Consider the following 27474-nt stretch of genomic DNA (forward strand, 5'->3'; position numbering starts at 1 on the left):
GAGGCTCTGTCACCTCCCTGGTGGTGGCAGGTCTCCAGCCCAGCTGCCCGCAGGGGCGGACAGGAGGTTAATCCAGTTACTTCAGATTATCGCGAGTTTTAAGAAGAAAAGCCCGGGGCTGCGGGGAGCGAGGCAATGGCAAAGAGGGCACAAGCGGGCACGGGGAGCAGAGCTTTTCCCCCAAGCGCAAACCACTGTCGGTGCATCCGTGCTCCCAAACACGGGGATCTGGGGTGCCGAATTGCCCCTGGCAGTGCAGGGACCCCAGCACAGCGGTCAGGAAACCCTGGGAAACCCCCGCACAGGGGACAGCTACAGACCACAGGGCTCAGCCCCCGTCCTGGGGCAGCACGGGGCACCCGCAGCCATCTAAGGCACCCCGCACCTGTAACGCACCCCATAACACACACCGCGCGTGCAGCACACCCTGTCCAGTACCACACACCACCGGCTCCATGCCATATGCAGCAACACCTGCACAACAACACCTGCGCACAAACACACGGCCGGTGCAGCGCACCGGCGTGCGCAGCACACCCAACACATAACGCCTGGCGTGTGCAGCGCACCCCACACCCGTCACCTCTGCTGCGTGTGGCACACCCTGTGCAGGGGACACCTGCTTTGCAACAGCCCCTCTGCCGGTAACACAACCTGTACATGTGACATGCAACGCACCCTGCGCATGCCATGCACCCCGAGTGTAGGACATGCCCTGTGCATGTTGCACACCCACTGTCACCCGCCGGGGGGGCTGACAGGGACCCCTGGGCCACCCCTGGGGGGGACAACAGCCGCAAGCAGCCGTCACCGCTCCAACAACCGCGGACTCCACCAGCACCAACAGCCATGTCTTTAGTCCTGTGCAGCAAGCGGGACGGTAACGCCGAGGGACGCTCAGTCTCTCCTCCTCCAGCCAGAGGTCTGGGGCTTGTCCCTCTCCCCCCACTGCAGCCCCCGGTCCCTCTGCCTGGTGGCCAGTGGGGTTTTGGGGCTGGGGCATCGCCTCTCCTGCCCGCTCCTCCCCGGGGGGGGACCCCGGCCCTTCACACGCAGCCGCACTCCTTGGCCGAGAGCTCGTTGACGGTGTAGTAGCGGTTGTAGGCGTCCAGGAAGGAGACGTCATCGTCGTAGGCCAGCGGCCGGCAGCAGGGTCGAGCCCGGACCTTCTCCTTCTTGATCCTCCTCCTGCTCCTCATGCTCTTCAGCGAGAGGTCGTAGCTCCGGACAGCCGCCTCGCAGGTGCCGCTGCAGTAGCGGAAAAGCACCGTCTCGTCCGACTCGTAGCCCAGGCCCAGCTCGCTGACGCTCACCTCCAGCTCCTTCAGGGCGCAGGGTTTGTGGCGAGCACGGGCGCGCTTCCTGCGGCTGCCCGCCCGGGGGAAGAGCGGCAGCTCATGGCCGCCCGAGTTCATGGCCTGGCTGTAGCGCTCCACCAGCGCCGAGATCAGCTGACGGATCTCCCCCTCCGTGTAGCTCTCCAACAAGCTGCTGTCTGCAACAGAAGGGGCAGATGTTAGCGGGTGTCTCCCGGGGTGGTGAACATTCCCCAGAGCGGGGGGCTGTCCCCCAGGATGGAGGTCCCCTGGGGCAGGTGGATGTCCCCCAGGATGGAGGGCCCCTGGGGCAGGTGGATATCCCCCATGCCAGGTGGACATCCCCCAGGATGGAGGTCCCCCAGGGTGGATGGATGTCCCCCAGGGTGGGTGGATGTCCCCCAGGATGGAGGTCCCCCAGGGTGGTGGCCATCCCCCGGTGCTGGCTCCCGACTCCCTCCATGCCTGATAGCAATTGCAAAAATTGCAGAATTAAACCCCGCAGCCCGACAACGTGTGCTCAAACTGCAGCGTCTCCCAGAAGCTGTCTTTGAGATGTGCACAAGGTGCCCGAAGGCTTTAAAACCCAAACCCCAAGGCCAGAGATCCCCATGGCCTTGGGAGCCCCAGCGTGGGCATGGGGCAAGGGGGCCATAGCCAAGCGACCCCCAGCCCGCGAAGGTAGAATGGTGACAGGGCGAAAAAACCGCAATCCCCTCCCTCCCCTTTTCTTCGTCTGCTTTATTTTCCTTTTTTCCTCCCTACCAGCTCTCCCCCGCCTGGAGCTGTCCCAAGAAGCCCCTTCCACTGCACAACATCAAGTGCATGCTTAAAAGTCAACTATTTAGGGGGCAAAAAAACCAACCCACAATTAACTCCTGCCACTCTCATGGCTTCCAGATGGCTGCGGCCAGGGAACAGGGCAGCCGTGCTTCTCCGGCATGGTGGTTGGGATATCAAAAGGATGAAGCGCCTGCGAAGAGCATCCTGGCAGGAATTAAAGATGCCAGTGCTGCTCCTTGGTGGCATCACCCCGATGTGCAAAAAAAAAAGTGGAAAAAAACCACCTGACCCTGACCAAGAGACGATGCTGCAGAAAAGCCGCGATAGGACTGGGGAGAAACACCAATAAATTTAATATTTGCACTGCTTCCCTTTGGCCTGCGTGGAAGGGCTGCTCCAGAAGACCCCTGGGCCAGCAGCCAACATGCAAACTGTTCCCGACAGCCGCTGGCAATGTCCAAGTCCCTTTCTCCTAACCCTAAGCCAGGGTTAGTCCAGCTCAGCACCAGGGGAGGCACAGGGAAGACGGAGGAAAGCGTAATTTGACAGCTTGTCATCGATTTACAAATTTCAACCCAAAAAGAAGTTCTTCTGGTTTGGAATCAAAACAAACATGCCGGAGATTTTCAGCACGCTGCCAGCGCAAAGGGGTGAGCGGCACTGCGGGGGAAGCCACTGCCTCCCCGCAGAGCAGAGCCATTCCCCCTCATTTTCAGCTCCTGTTTGACATTTTGCATTTGTAAAAATAGTGCAAAAATAAAAAAAAAAAAATTAAAAAAGGCATTTGGAGCTAAAAAAGCAGCTTCTTTGCATTAAGATGAGCTGTTTGCATTTGGTTTCCCTACGTGGAGACCTGACGTGCTTGCCCCAAGGTTTGGTGCCCAGTGGCTGCATTTTTGCAGGACTCCCCGCTCGCCACCCCAAGCCCTCCCCGCTGCGCCCCGAGCTCGTCTTTGAACACTCCTAAAGGTGATGCACAGAAGCATGAGAGGGTGGCGGGGAAAGCAAATGGGGAATAAACCCGCCGGGCTGCGTCAGGCTTTGCTTGCGAGCCGGAAGCGTGCCCCGCTGGGGTTTTGGGGCTGGGTCCTGCAGGCACGGGAGGGACGGTGGCTCTGGGGCAGAGGCGCAGCAGCTTACACTGGGAGAGCAGCGAGCTGTGGCGTTGCAGGGCCCGTGGGGATCTCCGCGGAGCCGCCGGCAGTGAGGAGGAGGAGGAGGAGGATGCCCGTGAGGAAGACGGCGAGGAAGGCAAGGGGCTGTATTTCCGGCTTCCGTTGAACATGTCTCTACAAACTAAAATGGATAACATGGAACTGAGGAGCATCGATGCAATGGCTGCAAACTTCCATACCTTCATCTTAGAGCAAGTCAGAACATTGAAACTCTGCAAAACAGGCAAAACAAACATCCTTATTACGTGGCCTTCGCTCGTGGCCCTCTCTTCCCTCCCCCCATCGCCGCGGCACGGGCTGGCTGACCATCTCCCGCAGGACCACCAGCATCCCCTTGGCTCCATCTTGCCCCCTCTGCCCTCCCAAGACTGGTCCAGTGTTGCAATAGGGAAACTGAGGCACGGAGATACGGCACAGCCCAGGGCTGCGCTGCAAAGGGGAAATTGGCCACAGTGGGTGAGGGTGGTGTGGGGCTGGTGGTGGCAATGGGGACAAGGCGGTGTCCTCAGCCAATCCATCCCCGACAGCAGGCAGCCTGGCTGGGTAGGTGGAGATCCACCTCCCCTCGTTCCAGCCAGGTTTCCTTGCACTGTGGACTGATATTGCGGTGAGCAGCTGCAAGTAAAGGACGGGCAAACTCATGCCACGCCAGCCTGTGACACCTCTTTGCCTGGCACATCCCCTCCTTGGGATGTGGGGAGCAGTGGAAGGAGCCCCTGGCTCCATCATCCTCCCCTCTCCCTCGCAGAGCCCCGGTGTGGTTTGATGTCCCCGTCCTTCGGCAAGGGGCACGGAGCACTGCGAGTCCGCTCCTGCCATCCTCTCACACAGATGCTCGACCGGAGCCTGAATCCCTCCCCGCCGGCGCACCAAGACGGCAGCTCCATCAAAACCAGCCAAAATCACAAAAACCTCGGGAAAAAATGAACAGGGCAGGTGGACCATCCTGGCGCGGCTGCAAGGCTTGCGGTGGGACCGGGCACCTCGGCCGCGCAGATCATCTGGGGTTGCAGCCCAGCAGTTTCTCAAAGCATAAAAAACCCCGCTGGCACTGCCCTCGCAGGCGAGCCGGGCCCCTACCTTACGCCATTCAATTTTCTCCGTCCAGAGCAGATTGGATCTGGTGGGATTTTACTAATGACCCTGCAGCCAGGCAGGGCAGCGGGGAAATAAGGTCTGTGCTCCTGTCAATGGGCTGTCAGCCATTAAATCCCCATCAAAGACAGGCTCTGGAAATCGGCACAGACTTGCAGCCACTCCTGGCCCTTTTTTTCTCCTTTTTAAACAAATTTGCCATGGGGGAAAAAAAAAAAAAAAAACAAAACGAGAGAAGGAAAAAAAACCCCAACCAACCCCAGTTTAGCAATATTTGCCAAATAGAATTTACCAGGGGGAAAAAATGTTTATTTCAAAATGGAATTTGACAGGTTCACTTTTACTCTTATTGGAGAAAACAACAAGAAGGGCTGTGAACGCTGCCTCATCGCCAGCAACCCTTTATTTTACAGGATGCAGATAATTGCACGTTAACTAACAGTAATTATATGCCCTGTAGGTTACAAGATAATTGTAGAACCCAGCCAGAGTCTAAATATTTTCAACTGGGCTATAAACAATGCCAAGCTAGAAAAAGAATAGTTTCGCCATATAAGGAGGTAAGATCATGAAATCCCGCCGGGGTACAAAGCGGCGGAGCTGGCCGAGACACCGTGCCGATAAGCGCCGGCAGCAAAACGTGCGTCGGGTCGAGAGTTTGCAGCCGGCTGGTGGGGAGTGTCAGGAGCACCGGGAAGGGGACGGTGCCGTCCCCGTCTGCTGCCGCTTCTCGTCCCGCAGAGCCAAGGTCGAGCCGGTCTCCCTGTCCTGCAGGCACAGGGAGGGCGATGGAGGCCACTGGGTGTGTGTGCATCTACATTCATCATCATAATTAGGTGCCTTAAGTTCAGATTTCTCCTCTGAGGTAAGAGCAGGAGCGGGGAACAGGCACTAAAAATGGTCACCGGCATCAAACGGTTCCCAGCAAGGCAGCGGGGATAGCCGCTAAACAGTGAAGGACCAAGAAAATTGCAGTTCATTCTTGGACAGCTTGCAAAATTTGGGGAATGAAGGACTCGTGAAGAAATAGCAGCCCCAGGTGAAGCAGACGGCAGGGGTTTGGGAGGTGGGGAAGGGACCCCATTCGCGGTGAAGTGTTGGACGGCAGCGGTTGGCTGCCCAGGAGGACAAGCGGCTTTCGGCAGGTGACATTCGGGCATTTTGGGAGGTGAATACCAGTGGCCAACCAGCAATGGCATCACATACGACCTAGAGCTCAACCTTCATTGTCGCCTCCCGAGCTGCTCCCGGGGGGCTCAGCCCCCATCGCCCTGTGCCGGGGAAGAAAGGGCTGCGACGGAGCAAGGCTATGACACTCAATCCATCCACCTAAGGAAGGGCCTCTGGCTTATTGCAAGCCCATAAAATTTTAGGAGAGCGGTTTCAGCCTCGCTGCACATCCTGTAAAAAAGCCTCCTATTTCGGCAGCCGGTAATTTTGGCCCCCACCCGCTCACCGGTGACCTTTCAAAAGACGAAAGCCCCAGCTCCAACATGCAAAACAGTACAAAAAAAAATTATTCCACACTTTGCCTTCGGTTTCTCTTGCTCTAAAAAGCCACAGACCACATGTGCCAACCTGCGGGGAAAGCTGAAGTTCGGGGTGGGGGAAAAGGCAAAACACACATACGCACACAGGAATTGCAGCCGTGACTCACCTGTGATGATGTTTGAGCTGCGCCCTCCCATCTTTCTGGTTTCCACGTATTTTAAACCCACTCCCAACAATGGTAAATAATCACAAGGGGTTTGTCACGTGCTTGGCTGGACCCGCGGCTGCAGGCATCACTGCGGGGCTCTCCCGCTGCTCTGTTTAGATACATCGGGTACAGCCCCACCGGCTCAGCCCCATCCCACATCCCCAAAACCTCCCCAGGTGCAGACCTGCATCCAAAGGTGCCCATGCCCCGCGATGCACCATGCACCCTGAGCTGCCCGGAGCCAGCGGTTTGCACATGAGTGTCCAAAGCATTTGTAAGGAGCTGAAATGGGCGAAGCCGGCAGCCGGCGAGACCCGACGACAGCTCCGGCCATGCTGAGTGGTGCCGGGCTCCCACGGGGAAGGGGACCCAGGGCCAAATCTCCACACCTCGAGCGTTTGCCGGCAATGGCAGGCTGCTGTGAAAAAGCTGCCTATGGCTATTGCTCAACATCTGGTGGGGCAAGCATTCATGGAATCCGAGAGTAATCAACTGGTTTGGGTGGGAAGGGACCTTTAAAGGTCATCTCGTCCAACCCCCCTGCCATGAGCAGGGACACCTTCAACTGGAGCAGGTTGCTCAGAGCCCTGTCCAACCTGACCTCGAATGTTTCCAGGAATGGGGCATCTCCCACCTCTCTGGGCATCCTATGCCAGTGCCTCACCACCCTCAGCATAAAGAATTTCCTCCTCATATCTAGTCTGAGTCTGAGTGTTGACGTGTCCAAGTCTTGCTCCCGCTGGCACAGTGAGCCTCCAGCAAGGAAACACCAGGGTCTTCCTCGCCAGGACCATGCGGTGCTGGGCACGGCCGCTGCTGAGTCTTGCTGCCGCTGCTCTTTGCTCCGGTCTAATCGCAGCTACTCCGCAATGCAAAGGTGCGGCCGTCTCCCTGAATTGCCAGCTCCAGGCTCGGCATGGTGGGATGGATATCCCATGTCCCCAGGGCCGGGAGGCAGTCCTGCCATGCAGGGCAGCCCAACTGGCACCGAGGCCTGGAAAATCACCCATGAAACCCACGCTGGTGGCTCATCCCTCTTGCTCAAAGCAATGTCGTAAAACGAAGAGTGCGTTGCATGGGTGCGGATGGGGTTTGGCTGCAAGGCAGAGATGGTCGGCCAAAACGCCAGGCAGGGGGACAAGGTTGCTCCAGCTTTGCCCCCTCTTTCTGGAGGGGATGGAGGAACCTAGAAAATCCCGGGCTTTGGGGTGCCGCAGGAGCTGTAGGTGCAAAAACATGGGCGCGAGGGTGTGCCAAGGGACTGATGGAGAGTGTGCGGGGCAGGATGGCTCCTGGAGAGGTGCAGTCTCACCCAAGGATGCCCGCTCCTTGCACAGCCTCCTCTGCCAGCACAAAAATCCCTCTTTTCACAGGGCAAATAGGCAAGTGCCGGGCACCCTGCTCAGCTCTTACCACGCGTCTCTGGGAGCCAAAACGCATGGAGCCATCACAGCTTTACGAGTCACCCTCTGCCACAGGCACCCGTGCATTTACTCCAGCCCCAAAATACATCCACTGAAGCCACACCACAGCCATCCGTGGGGCCGTGCCCCATGATTGCTGCGGGGGAGGTTTTGGGCTGACTCCTGGCGAGGTCTGGGTGCTCGCAGCCGCGTTACGCCCCGGGTAGGGACCCGGGGATTCTCCCTACCTTGATGAAAGGCAAAGTTTGCACTCAGTTTTTCTTCCGGAGAACGGCCTGAAAGCTCCCTATTTTCCTGCATTCTCCTGATAATCCATTCATGCGATCACAACCGTCCAGCCGCGCGCTGCCTGCTGCCAAGCGGGAAGCTCAGTCCTGCAGGAGAAGACCCTTCCCTGCTGGACAGCCCCCAAACCAGCCCCATTTTGCAGGAGCACAGCACTAAAACCGCTCCAGCACGAAGCCTTTGCTCTGGCAGCCTCCTCTGCCGGTCACCTGCCCCGCTCTCATCCCCACTGCAACTGGCTCCTGCCGGGGCTCACTGCTTTCCAGGCAGAGCAAAAACCATTCCCTGACGGAAGAATTGGAAATCTTACGGAAAAACAACAAATAGCAGCACAGCCAACTCCCATCGCTTAGTCTGGAGGGAACAAGTTGATTGTCTTGGCTCCCCTCACCACTGCAGATCCTCCCCAAAAACCCTTCATGAGCTCCTCGCGCCTTTTATCTTTATTTTCGAAGAGGATCCAACAAATCCACTCCACGGCCCTAAGTAAACTTTTCCAAGGCTTGATTACCCTCACTGTTCAGCAAAAAAAAAAAAGTCAAATCAATCGAGCCACACTTCTATTTTTCTTCGCTTCAGCTCCCAAGTGTTGGCATTTCCGCTGCCTTTTCCTGCTAAATCAAAAAGCAGCAATCCCTTCCTGCAGATGCATTACCTTCGCTCACAAAAACAGAGCATTTTGGGCTTCTCGGACTTCCCTTGCTTTTCATGCTCTCAGTTTTTCTCATAGCAATTTTTTTCTAAGCCATTTCCAATTTTTCAAGCAGATTCTTAGGATTTGTTTCCAATATTCGCTGACTCCTTAGAGCCTCAGCTCCTGGAGTCACGAGATGAGGGGGGAGAAGCAGAGATGGATTCTTTCTTACCCTAAATCCTCCTTGCTGGAGGGGGAAGGAAGAGACACGAAAGCTTTCACTCCTGACACTTCAAAGCCCAGAAACCAGAGAACCCAAAAGACATTATAATACAAGTGTGTCATAAATTTTCAGTCGATTCATGCTTCCGGGCATTGATTCATTATTTTCAAGCGCTCGGCCTCAGCCACACGGCAAGAATGGATGAGGCCACAGAGTGGCCGAGGTTTTTCTGGCAACACAAAACACTTGGAAAGACGAAGGCCTTGACGGGACATCAGAGAGAGCTTCCACCTGCCACACACTGTTTATTTTAGTGCCTTACATGGGAGCCAAGCTGCTTTGAAATCCCGGCTCCTCATGACTCACCCTGCAGGAATTAAACAATTTCCATCCAGGCTCACACTGAAGCAGCTCCAGGGGCTGCCGAAAAGTGGCTCCTCCAGCAGCAGCCTCCGGCTCAATGCCTGGTCCCTCTTGGAGAATGGTCGGTCAGTCCCGGAGAGACCGCCTGGGCAGACTTTCCCCAAAACTTATCACAAGCTCCTGAGATACTTTTTGGGGAACTGAACCCCGCCCCGCAAAGGGCATCGGTGTGTCTGACACCCCTGACCCGGGAGGATGCTGCACTGAGAGTACCGGAGCCTGCAGCGGGATGGCCGGTGCCCCAGGGTCTACCCAGCCCCAAAACGGCCAAATTAGCCCCAAAATGGGGAGCGTTGAAAGGAGAAAAGCCCCAAACCCTCATCTGAGTTGAACTGTTGGATTTTCCCTGCTCTTTTGACAGTAAGTGGATGCATAAAGGAGGGGAAGACAGACAACGTCCCCGTCTCCAGCTCTGCTCTGGAGGTTGCTCCGGGGACACGGAGTGCCACCATCTCCATGCTGACATTCCCTTGGCTGAGGACATGGGGCAGCGACACCCACGTCCTCGCTGGCGGCTCTCCCACCCTGACACGGTGGCGCACCCCCGTCCTTTGAATGCCAAAAGCGGAGATGGCCACAGCGCATCCCATGGCCCCGCAGCGTTGGCTCGTCCCTGCACCGCCTTCTTCCCCTCCCCAGCTCTCCCCGCTCCCCTATAAGCAAAACCAGAGCTGAGCGCGGGACAGATGGTTCTGCTTTGCCTAAGTGAAAACCAGCCCAACGCGAGAAACTCCAAAGCTCTTCCCGCAGCCCCAGCTTCCCCCGGTCCCCTCCCAAAGGGCTGACGGCAGATGAGCCAGACCCTCATCCCTGGGGTCCCCACCACAGCCCGGCTCCTCTGGGAAAGGTTTTTGGGGCGACTGCCAAAGCCTGTCCCGGCTGCAGCCGCTCAGCACGGCCCCCACAAGGAAACGGCAGTGGCGGAGCCAGTCCTGGACCCACGGGATGGCAGAGGGGGAGAAGGGGCCGCAGCCAGTCAGGGGGAGCATCAGCGTTCCCGGCGGCGCGGGGAGTCCCTCGGCTGAACACGCCAACCAGCGGCAAGCTGCACCGTTCCCACGCTGACATGACATTTACATTCAGGCTGAATTACGGCGGGTTTGGTTTACATCTCTCCAAACAGCTGGGCAAAAAAACCCCAAAAACCAACAACCCCATCATCACGATAAAAATAATAAGAAAAATAAGTCCTCACCAAGCCCGTGCGACACAGCCGAAGGGTTTGCTAGGGGCTGTGCCAGGGTCTGTTCTGCCACAGGCGATGCCAGGGGGTGACGGCCATGCTGTGCTCCAGGTCGTGGCTGGAGAAGGAAGATTTCATGGTTTTGCCATGGCCAAGACACTGCATCTTAATGTGGGCAGCAAGGTTGGGGCACAGCTTTCCAGCCCTGCTGAGCTGAGCCCGGGCAGTTGCCACCACACCGAGCAGCCCCGCTCTTGGCCCTATCTGTATTCCCACCATTTCCCCTCATTTCGGACTTCGGGGAGCCAAACCAGCTCAAAGGCAGCCAGGCTGAGCACCAGAGATGGCACCAGGAGGTGGCAGGAATTTCGGGTGCATTAACTCACCTGCGCCGTACACGCATCCTGCATCCCCAGGCACCTCCGGTGACGTGCCTCACCAAAGGGCATCCCCTCCTCGTGGGCTGTAGAGCTGGGAATGAGCAGGCGCAGGACCCCCACAGCCCCCATGGCATGGCCAGAGCCCCACGCCAAGGAGGACACGTCCTGTCCTGTGTCCCTTAGCCGGGGGAGCCCACGGCGCTGATGGGAACTGAGCAGATGCTGCCAGCGAGGGGGTTTGGGAGCTCTTCCAGGAGGGGATGGAGCACAGGGGAGGAAAATCCCAATTTGTGCTATGGCCAAGGGGCACCTTGAAGGGCATGGCGGGGGACAGCACCCTGCCACCCCGAGCCATGCCAGCTTGCAGGGACAGAAGCCAAAATCGCCGGGATGGAAAACCCAGTGCCAGTGCCCTGTCCAGCACCTGGCACCACTCCATGCCAGTGCCCCCAAAACAGAAACCCCGCAGCCATCACCCGCTCACCTCCCTCTGCCCCCCCAGAGCAGAGCCGGCCCCACTCAGCCCCATTTTGGGGCTGGACTCCTCCAAGGAAGGAGTCCTCACGAGCCAGATGCCGGGACGGTGCTGGCTGATCTCACCGTCTCCCGTCCCTCCTGCGGAATTTCTGCTCTCACCATCCGGTGCGCGCCCCAGCCTGGCACGGGACTGCAGGGAGGCAGGCGGTGCCATGGGATGCATCCGCGCCCTGGGAGGCAGCATCAACACCTTTGATTCCTTCCCCGGAGATCCCACGCGGGCTTTCACGTCATTAATTAACAGGGGATACGCAGCGGGCACCCAGCAGGGAGGAATCCCGCTACAGACGTGGACCTGAGCGTGGCGGCACGGTGATTTCTGCCGCGGTGTCCTGCCAGGTCCCCCCCTTGGGGCTGGCTCAGCCCCGGCTGGGCTTGGCTGATCCCTGCGAGGGCAAATAAAGACGCTGCTTTCCCCCCAGCCTCAGCTGCCCTCGTCTCCCACCATGCTGATTCCGACCTTGCCGCTCCCTCCGTCGCTCGCCGGGGCACAACGGAGGCAGATACGCAGCTGCAATATAAATCAGCATTAAAAAACCCAGCGCTTTAAATGCAGCACGACTCACTGCAGCGTTCACCCTGCCCGGCCAGCTCAGGGACACCCGGGTGGTCCCTGCATGGAGGTCCAGGGGCACCCGGCCGAGACCTGCACCCCAGCACTCCTCACCCCCACAGTTCTGCAAAACATCATGAAAAACATCACGTTTTGGGGATCGCTATTCCTCTTCCTAGCTAAAAAATCAGCCAAAGCATTTAAAAATCCTAGCTGGTTGGATGTGGGCGGCACGGTCCCCAGCCCAGCGGCTGCATGTCCCCACTGAGCCTGACGAGGTGTGACTGCTTCGCCGAGGTCAGCAAGGCTACAGCGACCCAAAAACCTTTATAAGCTGATTCAGTCGGTTCTAAGCAGCAGCAAGAGCCACCCTTTATAATAAGAGATGAGTAAATAGAGATAAAATTATGAGAAAATGCTTCAGGAGTGTCTCACATGGTGCGTTAGCTGGAGCAGAGAGCGTGGCTCTTGGCACGATGTGAAATAATGCCAGAACAGGGAACGAGGTGAGAATAAAAACTGCAAAAAAACCCACTGAAGCAGCCAAATCCCCGTGGAAATGGCCGTTTGCTGATGGGCAGAGAAAATAAAATAGATCATCTGAAATCCCACCAAACCCAGGATGGTTTCTATAACCTTGCAGGAAATCAGGGATAACTCCAGCCAAAAAAAAAAAAAGCACAAGCAAGACCCCCCAGCGCTGGGCACCCATAGGTGCTGATGTGCCGGCAAACAGCAGCTTCATCCACCACTCAACACCGTTTCTCCAGCCCAAAATTTCCCACTCATGCCGAAACCTGAAGTCTGAACGTCAATTTTTTTTTTTTGCCAGAGTGACAAACCACTCCCCCACGCAAAAAATAACCGCTTGATGCCAAAAAGGGGCAGTTTGTCGGAGGAAACTAATTATTGTGGCTTGTTTGAACAATCCCAGTGCCTCGGGAAATAGGGTTAAAAGCTTAAATTTTGGCAGCGGGACAGATCCCAGGCCCCAGATGTGCTTTCCTCTGGGCCGGTTTCGACACCGCTGGTATCTGTGAGCTGCAACGGGTGCGCTGGGGGCAAAATCTCCTTTTTTCCCAAGAAAGGAGAAGCCCTCGGCGGGATCCAGGAGGAAAAGCACGACAGAGGCAGGAGGGCCGCCATAAAAGCATCACCTCCTCCCACGCAGCGGCTGTGGCCACTTTCGCCTTCCCTCATTTGTAGGGTTTTCCTTCTTTGCGGATTTGGCCGGCGTCATGGCACGCTCCAGCCCCCTCTAATCCCCAGGAGGTTCTCTGTGCCGCAGTGTGCCTCAGTTTCCCCTTTGCAAAAATGCCCTGGAAGCATGATGGCCCTTGAAGGAGTCCATGTATTAATTCCCCGTTTTTCCAGGGCACACGCATTTTTCCAGGGAGCAGAGTGGCCACCTCTGGCTTTTCCACGTGTCTCTGGTGGGTCCCTTCAGCTTAATAACTTCCCACCTTAATAACTCCCGTTCTAATCCCTAGAGAAACAGATCCTGCACTAACTCAGCATCCCTGCAAGAAAGACAGGTTGAGCCAGAAACGAGCCGTGCCCGGGGCAGGACACAGGAATTACAGCCCCTGGGCGCCCTGCGAGGGATGAGCACCCATCTGCATCCCCCATCAGCAGCCCAACCAAGAAGCGCAGGTGACGCCAATGCCACCTCCGGCCCGGCAATGGGAAATCCCCCGTATCTTCACTGCCCTTTTTCCTATATATATTTAATTTCTTTTTGCACAGAGGGAGCCGGCTTGTCAAGGCGCCCGCCGGGGATTACAGCGCTTTGCTAAGGGCAGAGAGACCCGAGAGGGGTTTGCAAATCCAATTTGTACTAAACCCTTCCAGTGGGTTTTGGACGGTGCACAGACTAATATCCCATTAGCATTTACTGTCCGACTCCAGCAGCAACTGCCGACATATTGAACCACTTAGCACTGCTCCAGAGCGAACAAATGAGAAATTCCTCCCGAGACAGCAACAGCGGTGGATTGGGAATGGAGATTTTGGGTGGAGGAAGTTCAAAACTGGGAGATGCTTGGGATAAAGAGGGCTGGAGATGACGGGAATAGCTGGAGGGTCTCCAAAAGGCAGCAGGTCAGAGTCACCTGGACCTTTGCATGCAGAGATGCTGATACAGCGGCGCAGCATCACGCCGATGCAGACAGTCAAGTCCCCTGAGCTTTCCTGTCGCTGCAGGGAAAACCTGCTTGGGATGCCCTCGGAGACCGGAGGCTTTCTGCATGGAAGAGCCACACAGCTTCCAAAAAAAGAAAAAAAGCAAAGTTTTGCCTTCTGAGTCCTCTGACCACATCGGGGACATCAGTGTGGGGGAGACCTGCGGCAACACTGCCCTTCCCCCCCCCGGCTGCTGTCTCCCGTGACTCCAGTTTGGATCCGATTGAGCTTGTGGATAATAGGTCGGGAGCATTTTTCCTGCCCCCAGCCGACGGTGTGGTGCCGAAGGCATGGTAAAACGTTATTTGCAACCGGAGTGCGTTTGCCCAAATCCTGCCTGTGCTCCTGTGAAGGAGCTGACACCGGCAGCGGGGTGAGGGCAGGACCGTGGGGCGATGTAGGCAGGGACAATCTGCCCCTTTCCTGCCAGTTTTCCACCTTTCCCAGCCCAGATGCTGCAGCGGGACCCACCAGCGCTGTTTGGAGCAACAGGAAATTAAAGAAAGCACTGCTGGAAGATAACGGCGCGGCTGGAGGAAGAGCTCCAGCAAGAAGATGGATTGCGGTGCACCTCCTCTCTCGCTGCCTGTGGGAGCGGAGCCAGCAGGCATGGCCAAGCCCTACACCCCGCTGTTGTCCCCGTCCCAGCGTGCCAATGCCACCTCTCCTCCATCGCCCGCAGCCTGTCCCACCGCAGCTCCTGTGCCGGCGCTTGGGGATGGAAAAGATCCATTGTCCTCAGACCTGCTCTTGGAGATGGGCGGGGGGCCAGACCCCCTCTCACAGAATCACAGAACTGTTAAGGTTGGAAAAGACCTTTAAGATCATCAAGTCCAACCACCAACCAACCCCACCACGCCCACTAAACCATGTCCCGCAGTGCCACGTCCACATGTTCCTTGAACACCTCCAGTGATGGTGACTCCACCACCTCCCTGGGCAGCCTCTGCCAGTGCTTCACCGCTCTCTCAGTAAAGAAATTTTTCCTAATATCCAGTCTAAACCTCCCCTGGCGCAACTTGAGGCTGTTTCCTCTCGTTCTATCGCTTGTTACATGGGAGAAGAGACCAACAGCCACCTCACCACAACCCACTTTCAGGTAGTTGTAGAGAGCGATGAGGTCTCCCCTCAGCCTCCTCTTCTCCTCCCCATCAGTCCTCTGTTGGGGACATCCTACTGCAAGCGATGCTTTGCCAGGGCACAGCCGGACATCACCGTCCCTTCATGCCTACTCGTCCTCCCTCCGCCCGTGCTCAGAGGGCTCATGCCACCCAAATCCTGGCTGGGTCCTTCCAGCCTCTGCTTTGCCCCCCTCTCCCAAAACTTGGGGCACTAAATAGGCATGTCCCCCTGGTTGGGGGCAGTGGGGCGATGTCACCAGCACCCAGCCCGGCTCGGCAAAGCATTGCTGCCAGCGGCCACCTCCCGCGTCCCCCTGCCACGTGCAGCAGCTCCGCTGCCGGCACCGTCCCTCCCAGACGGCTCTGTGGAGCTGCTAAGCCTCAAAAATGTGCTCTTAATAAGCCAGCACCACTTAACGAAGACAGCAGCTGCCCTATTAAAACAGAGGCGAGCCTTTCCTCGGGGACACCCTGGACGGATGGGACCGGTGTCCCCGGGTGGGATGCAGCACCTGCTTGAGGGGATGAAGATGCTTTGGTTTGTACCCAAGGTTTTGGCTGGCTTTGGTCCCCCTGTGTTGCACAAGGGCACGGCATCCCTGCCTGTTGCGGGGAAGGCAGCAGAGTGGGAAAACCCCAGGGGAAAACCCAAAAGGCCACTCCAGCACCTTGCTGGGACCATCCCCTGCCCATTCCTCTTGGCACAGCTCTGCTGGCTGCAGCCCAGAGCTGCTCAGGGACCATGACCACTGGGATGGACCCCACAGGGATTCGGGATTTTGGCTTGCAGCCCCGATGTCAGTGGCAGAGGGATGAGCTGACCCTGCTCCACTCAGGGAGTGCAGCACGAGGCTGCCTGGGGCAGCAGGACTGGGGGCTCTGCCCCGTTTTATGGTGCCAAGGGGTCCTCGGCCACCAGATGCCTTCACTAAATCCAACAGCCCCAGTGTTTTATAGGGGAGGGTCAGGGAGCAACAACAGCCAGCAATAAATACACCCCGTGCTCCCAGCCAGCTCCGTCAGAGCACAGCCAAAACCAACATTATTAAAGGCAAAAAAGTCACCACAACCATGCAGAAGCCCGTGGCCTGGTCAGCGATGTGAGCGCTCAGCGCTTTCGCAAACACCTCTGCCATCGCGAGCGAGACCCAGAGACGGCGAAGATGGGGCAAAAGCGGTTCTCACCCCTGGGACTCGACCAAAATGCATTTGTCAATGCCCGGCTGCCCCTGGAGCTGCCATGGCCTGGAGACAGCCAGGGTGGTGGGCTGCCAGCCCTCCCCAGCCCCTGAGAGCCCCTGATGATGGCTGTTTGCTCTCTCCATCCCCAAAATCCTGGCCTATTTGCTTGCTTAAAACAGGCTCTGAAAATTGGCATTCATTTGGTTCCTTCAGGGACACATTTTTCTCCCTGGGAAGGACTAGGGGTGGGCTTACAACCACCTTACCCCCCTGCCACGGCCTGGAAAAAGCAGGGCAAGATGAAATCGAGGGGCTCCCTAAAGCCTGGAGCCCCGTTACAGCAAACCCCACAAGCCTGGACCCTGCTCACGAATGATCTCCTTGCTCAGCGTCGGGCATCGCCCAGGATTGCTCACGGATGGGATGTATCGCCCTGTCCCCAGCACCACGCAGCCAGGTCCCTGTGCTGCAAAAAAGCTGCTGAAATAGAGGAAAATGCAACTCCTGCCTTAGATTATTGCAGCCTGGGAGTGATGCTAAAGGAGGAACTTCCCCTCCTGGGGCATCTCCTGCTGCGCCAGGGCTGTGCGGGGATGCCGGCCCCTCGGAGCGCTGCCTTCCCCCAGCGAGGGCCGGGCAGGGCTGCCCTGCCTCCCTCCCGGCAGCCGCCATCCATCCCCTTATACACTCGGTTTGGACAAAGTTCAAAGGAAACCTTTTCTGCTGGGGAAAAAAAAAAAAATGCGGTTCCATCAAAAATCAAAACACTTCACGAAAACCAGCGCTGATGCGTCTGACATTTCTTATTAGGGGCCTGACATGCTGGCGACGCGGCCTTTGAACAGCTGCGGAAGGAAATGCTTTTTTGTCATCGTTCGAGAACAACGCGGTGGCAAATAGATTGTTTCAATTTAGCTCTTTGGATGCCGAGTTACAAAGTGAGCCCGTTTCGGGTTTCGTGACGAAGGAGCAATGGGAACAAAACTGCTTGTGGCATTTCCCTTCCCAGGGCGATCGCAGAGGGGGTTGCTTCGTTCCTATGCTCTTGGGATGCTCCTTCACACGAGAGCATCTCTGCACCACACCCAGCACGACCAGGAGGGAGCAAGTTTGGGTTTCTCCTCCTCTTCTCCAAGTTTAATGGGGAAAGACTACTCCAAACTGGCCAAATCCCAGAAAAAGCTGGGTGGGGTGGGATTTCTCCAGTCCAACCAGCTAACGGTGGAGCTGGAGCAAATGGCTCACCCTGACTGAGGGACTGGTCCGCCCCATGGCTGCATCGCCGCGGCAGCAATCCTGGGATGCCAAGTGATCCCTGGCACGGTGGGAGTGGAGGGGCCACTGGTACCCGGGTCCTCACCCCCCCCTCCACGCACACTGAGCCCTGGGAGCCGCCGGAGCGGGACCACGTGCTGCTGCTCCGGCCGGGCTTAGCAAGGGTCCTGGAAGCAGGATTGTGCACATGTGCTTTAGCTTAGACCCGCAATGAAATTGCCTGCAGCACCAGGGGGAAAACCCACACCAGTAAAGCACACACCAGTCCTGAGCTGCGCTACTGCACCTCCTGCAGCGGGCACCCACGGGGGCCCCTGGACCCTCCCTCCTCTCAGCATCTCCCTCTCTGCCGAGGCTCAGCCCCGCTGGGTACCGTGAGATGCTTTATGGGAAGGGGCTGACACCAACAGGTCACTGATGGCTCTTTGTGACCCCCCCCAAGTCCACCCCTGCGTGGGCACGGCGTGGCTCAGCATGTCATGGCTCTCCTGGATGGGAAGCTGCCTGCCCTGTGTGCTGAATGTCACCGCACCCGGCACGTGCATGGCACCCTGCGTGGGGACAGCCAAGGGGACGCCTGCTCTGGCCACGCTACTGGCTGGGCTGTGTTTAGAGCCACAAGAGACATACCTTGACCTCAAAAAGTGGATATTATAAATCTTAGATCCTCCCTTGCAGTCCCCCAAAGGTGGAAATGAACCTTAAAAGCATGGCCTGGAGCCCCCGCGCCGGGCACGGCCATAGGAGAGCCGCCCAACAGCAGCCCTAGGAGGGGTGTTCCACCGGGAGAGCAGGGAGACGGCCGAGCCGAGAGCTGTGATTCACGTCTGCACCGTGGGAGGGCACCCAGTGCAGCCACAGCCAGGCCTGCTCCAGCACCCAGCACCACCCTGCCCACCCAGGGGTGCCCACCTCCCAGGGAGAAGGGACACCGGAGCAGTGCCAGGACCTGCACGTCCCCCCAGGGCTGTGTCACAGCAGACCGGACCAGCTCCTCTTATTTACAGCCTGGGGGCTGGGTGCCACGAGGCCTGGAAGGTGCCGGACTCTCCCCTTGCCCTTGCAAATCCTGTGGCCGTGCAGCCCCAGAGGAGCCCGGCCCTGGCACCGCATCCTGCTGCAAAGTAGCTGCAGCCGCGCACAGACTGATTGCAAAGCGGGAGGGACAGTCCGGCATCCCCCGGGGTGTCTGCAGCCGGCGTCGGGATGCGCTGCACCTCCTATGCTCCTTCCTCCAGGCAAGACACGAGCTGGACCAGGACTAAGCAAGCACTTCGAGATCCAGCGTTATTTAAAAACTTGAGATGTAGAAATGTCGGAAAGCCTCATTTCCCCCCTGCCAGCCGAGCCCTGGACCTGCTGAGGATGGAGGCACAGGACAAGCCCACGTCCTGCCGCCGGCGGAGCGGTGACACCGAGGATGCTTACACTGGGGCACTGCCACAGCCCAAGGCAAATCTCAGGCGCAGCATCACCAGCTCTGCTTTGCAACCCGGAGTCAGTGCCGCAGTGGGTAGATTTGGGTCTGAACCAGAGGCCCAGCTAAAACCAGCAGCCAAAAACCCCAAAACAAGTGCTCAAGCCTCCTAAAATCTTGCACAGAGACACCCCCCCCCCCCTTCCTCTTCTCTGCTTGATTTCTCTACCCTGTGCCATGCAGCATCCCGGTCGCCTCTGCTGTTACACCTAGGAGCACCCACGAACGTGGGAGCCTGAATTTGGGATCCACAGATGGTCCTGGCTTCAGACCTGGGACTTCAGCACACGTCCAGGACTCACACGCCCCTTCCCACAGCCGTCGGTCCCTTCTCCCGCTGCGATAAACCATGCCCTCGACCCAGCGCCTAATTGTGGATTGGCTCCCGAAGCAACGATAGGATTTAAATCAGTGCTGGCTACAAGCTACCATATATGTGCAATAAAGACATCCGAGGTCTAGGTTGTTTTTTTAAAGCCTTCGTACAGACCGCAGCAAGAGTGAGAAATTCCCTCCCTCGACGCCGGGGTGAAATTCCCCTCCCAGCCCCTGCAAAGCTCTGGATATGTTATTTCCACAGCTCGGTGGCGGCCGAAAGCTGGCGGCTGGAGCCGGGAGAAGGTGACGGGGTTGCAGATGCCGACGGAGCCTGTCCGTAGATCCTTCCGTTTCTTAAACTAATATTTAGACAGGACGCGTTTTCCCCCCCTTCTGCGAACAAACTGCACCCCGAGCCGTCCCGAGCCGTGTTTGTGTTCCTGCGTGGCGGGACGGTCTCCAAGTATGAAGCAAACTCCTCCGGCAGCCGCAAAGGCCGCCCCGACACCGAGCGGGAGGTCGGATCCCGGCGCTCCCCCCGCCTCGCATCCTCCGAGGGAGCCCGAGGGACGCGCTCCTGCCCCCTTTGCGGGGCGGCAGCGTCCGACCCCACCGGGCTCGGCCGGGACGCTCGGCCCCGGGCGGGGGAGAGGAACAGCGGCGAAGCCCGGGGCCGGCACCGGGCACCGCGCTCGGCCGCGCCCCCCCCCGGGGAAAGGGGCTCAGCCCGCACCCCCGCGGCCGCCCCCCGGCCCCGCACCGCCGGGCGCGGGGCAGGATCCGTCCCGGGCGCGGGCAGGTGCTCGGGGCCGCCGCTCCCGAGCCGGGGCCGGGGCCGGGGCCGCCCGCGGGGCTTACCTGGACGCCGGGCCGGTGCGCAGCGCTCAGCGGCGGCTCCGTGCCGGGGCCGGGACACGCGTGGGGCCGGGGGCCGCCATGGGCGAGCGGCGGAGCGGAGCGGCGCGGCGCGGCTGGAGCACGGCACGGCGCGGCTCGGCTCGGCTCGGCTCGGCTCGGCTCGGCGGGGGGGGTCGGCCACCGCCTCCTCCCCGCAGCGGGGGGCGGGTTTGGAGCCGGCCGGTTCCCCCGCCCAGCCCGGCCCCGCCTCCGCCCGGTCTGCGCTCCGGTGCCGCTGCCGGTGCCGGTCCCGCCCCGTCCCGTCCCAGGCCCTCCCGGTGCCGGTCCCGCTGCCGCCCTGCCCGGCAGCCAGGCGCGTCCGCGGCTCCCCCGGAGGAGGCACCGGCCGCCTCTCGCAGCGGAGCCGACGGGGCCTGCCCCGCCCCGCCCCGCCCCGCCCCGCCCCGCCCGGGCGCAGCCGGACCCCCCCGGTCCTGCCCCGGATCCCAGGTCCTGTCCCGCAGCCCCGGTCCTGCCCTCCGCATCGCCCCGCTCCCCCAGTTCCCTGCCCCGGGACCCCCGGTGCTGCCCCTGGACCCGGTGCCCGAGCCCTGGCCCACGGGGGGCTGTGCGGGCCGGGGGCTCCGACCCGCCGGGGCTCGCCACGGGCAGCGACCAGCCCGGTCCCATGTGTCGATGACCCAATCTACCCTCGCAGCGGTACCCAAAGCCCCCGGCTGCAGGGCGCATCCCTCCCTGTAGCGGTACCCAAAGCCCCTGGCCGCAGGGCGCATCCCTCCCCATAGCGGTACCCAAAGCCCCCGGCCGCAGGGCGCATCCGTCCCCATAGCGGTACCCAAAGCCCCCGGCCACAGGGCGCATCCCTCCCCATAGTGGTACCCAAAGCCCCCGGCCGCAGGGCGCATCCCTCCCTGTAGCGGTACCCAAAGCCCCTAGCCGCAGGGCGCATCCCTCCCTGTAGCGGTACCCAAAGCCCCCGGCTGCAGGGCACATCCCTCCCCGTAGTGGTACCCAAAGCCCCTAGCCGCAGGGCGCATCCCTCCCCGTAGCGGTACCCAAAGCCCCCGGCCACAGGGCGCATCCCTCCCCATAGTGGTACCCAAAGCCCCCGGCCGCAGGGCGCATCCCTCCCTGTAGCGGTACCCAAAGTCCCCGGCCGCAGGGCGCATCCCTCCCTGTAGCGGTACCCAAAGTCCCCGGCCACAGGGCGCATCCCTCCCTGTAGCGGTACCCAAAGCCCCCGGCCGCAGGGCGCATCCCTCCCTGTAGCGGTACCCAAAGTCCCCGGCCACAGGGCGCATCCCTCCCCATAGCGATACCCAAAGCCCCCGGCCGCAGGGCGCATCCATACCTGTAGCGGTACCCAAAGCCCCTGGCCGCAGGGCGCATCCTTGCCGTGTTAATTGAGGGCATCACCTAAGTCACCTCTCCAACTTGTCTCAGCAGGGCACGCTGTGGCTGTCAACGGCTTTGCGGCACGATAAACTCTAGCCCGGCACCAGGGCTTTTCCCATACCGGCTTTGCAGACCGCAGACACGCCGAGAGCACGGCAGGATCACCGCGCAGGCATGGAGATCAATGCCAGCCGGGACAGGCTGATGAACATCTGGAACGAGCTGTCTGGAGCCGAGGGGTGTTTTTGCACTTCCTCTGCGAGAACCGAATTGTCAGATTGGATTTGCCCGCATTGCACGCGTGGTCCCCTGTCCCCGTGCAGGGTAACAGGCAGGATACAGAAAGGAGCCTGGCTGCACAGCTCCACAGCTCCCAGCCGCTCGGGCGAGTCGCCTGCTTTGCTGGAGATCCCTGAAGTCCTGATCAAAAAGAGGGTGCATTCAGGCAAACCAAAACTTTGTGGTTTATGTTGGTCAAAGCTAAAAATCCCAGGAGCGCATCACATTCCCTAAAAGATTCTTATTAAATTACACTTATCAGTTAAAAACTAATGCTCTTCATGTGCAAAGTGTTTTATTTTTCAGTTACATCGCTTTATCTCTTCCCAAAGGTTTCTTTTCTCTGGCAACTTCTTGGTTTGCAGAAGAGAAAGAAACAGTTTGGAGCGGCTCAGAGATGACGGTCTTTCCCAGCCTTGGCACACAAACGTGTAACGGATCCCTACAATGCGTCCTGGCCACACAGGGCTCGGACAGGGTTGGGGACAATGGGGGACCGGGGTGACAAACATCCCAGCTCCAAGCTCCTGGCCCCAGCCCCAGCTGCAGTGATGCTCTAATATGGCAAACTTGGGAGAAGTTATTTCTAATAATAAATAAATCCAGGTCAGCTATACAGAGCGCTATGTCAAGGAATTTAAATCCCACAAGAAACAACTTTTAATTTAAGGCAAATCTGGGACTCGGCACGCCTGAAGTGCTGCTGTCCCTCAGCCTAGCCACGATCAGAGGGGTTGTTCTGGTTGTGGCCGCCCTGCGGTGGCCCTGTCTGGGGGGGGACCGAACCCCGTGGTGGGAAGGGCCGTGGCAGCACCCACAGCTGGTGCTTGTGCACCTCGGGGCCTTGGCGGGGATGTGCGAGAGGAGCCAGGGACATCCCCCTGCTTCAGCTCTCTCACTTGGCAGCTCTCTCCTAATGGGACAAACGCATCCCCAGCCTCAGTCTTCCCCGTGTCCTCACCCTGGGGCCGGTGGGACTGATTTAAGTATGCCTGGCTCCTTGCAGGTGGGTAATGGCAGTCACCTCGAGAACGACCGCAGAAAGGCACACTGGTTTACAAAAAGAAATGGAAAGTATCACCACTCCTTCTAGTGGGCTTGGTTAGAAACAAGACAGTTCTTGCTGCTGTTTGCCCTGGCATCATTAGGCTTCAGAGTTAACAGCCAGCTTGTGGGTACAGACAGCCCCTACCTCTCTGTGCTCTTGCTGTGGCCTCTTTGCAAGCACCGGCGCATGCTGTAGTCCCAGATTGAGAGTTGGGTGAAGCTTTCTGATGTGAGAAACTGGCGATAGGTGCAGACAGACATCGCTGCAAAGCTCGGCTTAATAATTTCTTTCCATTGTACAGGAATGTTTCACTTAAACCCTCCCTTTCTCCAGCTCCCCAAAAGTGGCATCGGCTTTGTTTTGTGGCAGGTTTTGGAAGAAACGTGATCCGTGTTTTCCGTTTGCTGTTGTGTAAGTCGGAGGGGTGCAGGTCGGGGCAGGCGGCGTGTGCCGGCCGGGGTGCCGGGGGAGGCAGGCACGTGTGTCCCAGCTGGGGCACCCCACGCACCTCGCTGCGGGCTGGAAAGGTTTCAGCTTTCCTGGAAACCGCTACAAATTTCACAGAACAAACAAACAAACAGAGAACCCAAAATAGAATAGTCCCGATTGGAAAACTGTGAAAGAGAAATCCTGTTTATACAGAAATTTGTGGAAAAGCAGCAGGAGGAAAACAAAGAGTAAAGCTCATTGACTGACAGGTGGGGAGGTAGCTTGGATGGGGGAGACTTGCTTGGGTTTGGGGACAGATTAAAGCCAAGCTAAACCGCCACCGTCTGCCGGGGACGGTGGGTCCCGTGCTGGGGGTGGCAGGTCTGACCCAGATCGGAGCAGAGCAGGAGGAACATCCACCCCCATCCCTTGGGACAGTTTTGGGGTTGGATCCGGCCCGTATTGGACCCACGGGCTCTGCCCACTGCTCGAGGAGGAGACTGGCATGCGGAGTAGTGCCGGGGCAACAAGCAGCAAGGGAGGGCTGCGAGCACATTAGCAGCCCGGAGCGGGGAGGAAGGAGCCCAGCCCCAGCCCCAGCCGGAGTCGAGCAGGGAATACAACCCAGATGTGTCTGCTTTCATCCAGCTGTGCGTCTCCGGGACCCCTCTTGCAGGACTGGGACTCGAAGGCGTTTTCAGGCCTCCCCCATACATTTCCAGTGCAGAGCTGGAGGGATACAGTTGCACAAAGGCCTTCATCTCCCCAGCTCAGGATGCTGTCTGATGGCACCAGCGCCCGGGATGTCGGAGCAGGACATGAGGCAGGCGCACGCCAGCGCGGTGGCTTGTAGCCCGCTGAGCAGAGGGCTGCTCACGAGCTGCCAGCAGCTGAGAACCCTCACAACTTGCTGCATGCAGCGACTCCTCCTCGGCAGCAAATGCAGAGTGGTGGCACCCAGGGGCACCCCGGGGTGGCAGACAGGGAGACTACGGGTGCCCTCCGGCTCCAGCCATGCCACTCACCTTGGGGCAGCTTCGGGGGCACTCTTCTGGTGGAGCATCTCGTATGCGGGCTGCCTTGCCTGTTCTAGTCCCAGGGAGAAGGGTGAGCTCTTAAACATACCGAAACACCATTAAACACCCTTTAAACACCCTTAAACACGCAGATGCAACCTGGGATGGAGGTAGCCTCCCCATCCCCAGCTGTCTCTTAGGGACCGGGCAGCCGCTGGAGCCAGGGCTAACTCACCCTTACTCAGCCTCTCTTCCATCAGCCCTTCCTGGCCAGTTCCCAGAGAGGCTGGGCAACCTCGGAGATGGTCAAAACTCCCCAGGATAAGGCCCTGAGCAACCTAAGCAAGGCTCTGCCCTTCAGGGGGTTTGGATCCATCACCTCTAGATGTCCCTTCTGACCTTCACCACCCCACCGTCCCCAAAATACTCACCCAGTTCAGCAGGAAACTCTGGTGAAGTGTTACCATAGGACGAAGCATGGGCTACGGTGCACGGCTTTTTGTGCTGCTCACCGGCTGCTTTCTCTACCGTGGGGTGTCGGGATTTCCTTCATTCCCTCCCCAGCAGCCACTGCTGTTAGTCTGGACCTGCCACGCCAGTCCCATGGCGAATTGCACACCCAGGGACACCCTCAGACATGTCTCCCTGCAGGACCCGGTACCATGAATGCTCCAAGGGTAAGTGGGCTGAATACACCTCGTTTGTGTCGCCTCCTCTTCCTAAGCGTGGAGGAACACAACACTAACGTGCATGCCAGGGCTAACCTCTTCCAGCTGCCACGGGCTGCAACGTTAGTCTGATTGTGCTTGTTGGGCTCAGGAACCACCTAAAATGGGTTGCTGGCCTCTCCTAAAATTAAAAAAAAATTTAAAAAATTGAGAAGTGCTGAGAAGGAGAGATGAGAACCCTTGCAAGGCCCCAGTAGGCATGTTGAGCTGCCGAACCTGCAGCATCTCCCGTGGCCATGCCATGTTTCCCTTGGTTGTGGCTCCTCTCCACGCTCTCCCATCCAAGCAGAGCTTCGCCCCCTTGGAAATCAGGATGCTGCGTTGCAATGTGAGTGCCGGAGATGCTGAAGAGACCACAAAAAAGAGGCAAAGCTGGCTTTGGGAGGGATGTAGGTGCCCCTTCAAAAGCAAGCCATGCTGGGACAGACCTGCTAGGGCACAGCTGAAGACATTTCCAGAGGTTGCTCTTGGCATGGCGTGTTTGGGAAGGCAATGGCCGTAGGAAATGGAGGGATCGGAGGTCTAGAGAAGAGAGGCTTAGTGCTCCCTTAATGGCTGGCTCATTCCTTCTCCTGTCTTCCTAGTGTTTGTTTTTGCAAGCATTAATATGCTGGGACTGTTTTCCTTAGCGCACGTCGGGTCCGGAGGATTTTGCTGGGGGTCTGGGATCTGGGTGACCTTGCCTCATCGGGAGATCTTCCCAGGAGTGGTCTACAGAGCCTGGCCCATGGTTGCCCCCGGTACCCATGGCCCCGGCAGGAGCCGCAGAGGTGCCCCTGCCACAAAGACCGCCCGGCCCGAGCCCACAGGGTGCTGTCAGACAGTGGGACTGGTGGGGCAAGCAGCAGTGATGGGTGCTATTGCTCTTCTCTCTGAAACGAGGAGGCTCCACCTTGACGCGCCTGGTTGCTCTGCGAAGCAGCATTGCATGACACCCTCCTGCTCTGCAACCCGCAGAAGGCAACAGCTGTCCTGCCAAAAACCCAGTAGCTGCTAAACAAACAATTTAATGCAAAACAGCCTCCATGGAGCAGGAGCAAACGTGCCCAAGAAAGCGTCGAAGCCATTACAGAACCACAGCAAAAGCACATGACGTGGCAAAGGCTTTGCAGAGCGCTCAGGAAGCACAGCCTGGTACAATTTGCATCTTTTGTTTTAACTAACGTTTTCCTAATGACGTGTGTAATCTGGTTAGTGGTATGTAGTTTCCATCTATCCCGCAGTGTTTGCTAAAAGCCCAAACGTCAGTCCGTCTGGTTGTCCCTGCAGCCAGCATCTGCCTGTCCCCACACCTCACCCTGCTGTATCTAGCAGGGTTGGTACCAGCACCTTCTGCCTAAAACCACGAGGCAGTGAAATCCGGACCGTAACGGGGAGCCCCTGGCTCGTGGAGGAGGTTTGGGAGTTGCTCGTATTTGGCTTGGCTGCCTCCTCTCGCCCGGTCAAGCTGCCCTTGATGCACCAGGGTTTAAGCCGGCCCCAAGCTGATGTCTCGCAGGCTGACAGCGAGCTGTGAGCAGAGCCCAGAGAGTTCCCTTCGCTCTTCCAGCGTTTCCTGCTTGCAGCTGCAAAAGGAGCCTGAGCAGGATGCACACCTGGGTACCTGAAAAGGATGCCCACCTGGGCACCTCACAGGCATGTCCCAGGACTAGGAGGGATGCTAAGAAAACTGTTGCCTGTAGCAGCATGGACTGGAAAGCTTTCAGTGCTGCCTTTGAGCTGTGTGAGTAGGGGGCAGATGATGGGCACAGGGAAACGGCTGTGCAAGCATCCAGCTCTGGCCTCGCAGCAGCAGCAGGCTGTCGGTAGGCAAGATGTTTCACAAGAGCCTTTTGGCTGCAAGGCGTGAGGGTGCACGGAGCAGTCCTGCCCTGGGGAGCAGGCGAGGCTGAGCTCTACCTTGCCTCCATGGGGAGACGAAGCCAGACTTCATTTTCAGCATGGACTTGGCCTCCCGTCCCACTGTGCATCCTCTGGAAGGTGAGAAGGGATCACCTGTGACCTTGAGCCTCTCCTGATCAAAGCCAGCCCCGGCGTGGTGGCCCTGTGGAGATGAAGGTCTGCTGTGGTGAAGCAACCTGCCTACAGTGACCAGAATCACAGAATCGCTACGGTTGGAAAAGACCTGTAAGATCATCAAGTCCAACCACCAACCCAACCCCACCATGCCCACTAAACCACGTCCCGCAGTGCCACGTCCACACATTCCTTGAACACCTCCAGGGATGGTGACTCCACCACCTCCCTGGGCAGCCTGTTCCGATGCTTCACCACTCTCTCCATAAAGAGATTTTTCCTAATATCCAGCCTGAACCTCCCCTGGCGCAACTTGAGGCCATTTCCTCTTGTCCTCTTTCCTTTGACCAGGCAAACCAGGGGCAGTTCAGAAAGGGCAATGCCTGCCGCTGTGCCACGCACCTTCCCAGGGCAGACCCGGGATGCCCTGAGCAGGGTTAC

General features: G+C 58.5%; 1 protein-coding gene across 1 annotated transcript; it reads right to left on the reverse strand.

Moving 5' to 3' along the window:
• Nucleotides 1–1046: 1046 nt before the first annotated feature.
• Nucleotides 1047–20146, reverse strand: LOC132319912 (neurturin-like). Its single transcript, XM_059831947.1, has 3 exons — nucleotides 20123–20146; nucleotides 3240–3486; nucleotides 1047–1495 (listed from the first exon to the last, which is right to left on the reverse strand). The coding sequence occupies exons 2-3, from the start codon at nucleotides 3457–3459 to the stop codon at nucleotides 1047–1049; spliced, it is 669 nt and encodes a 222-aa protein (XP_059687930.1). The 5' UTR covers nucleotides 3460–3486; nucleotides 20123–20146.
• Between the last annotated feature and the right edge of the window lie 7328 nt (nucleotides 20147–27474).

Source organism: Gavia stellata, chromosome 32, assembly GCF_030936135.1.
Source record: "Gavia stellata isolate bGavSte3 chromosome 32, bGavSte3.hap2, whole genome shotgun sequence".
NCBI lineage: Eukaryota > Metazoa > Chordata > Aves > Gaviiformes > Gaviidae > Gavia > Gavia stellata.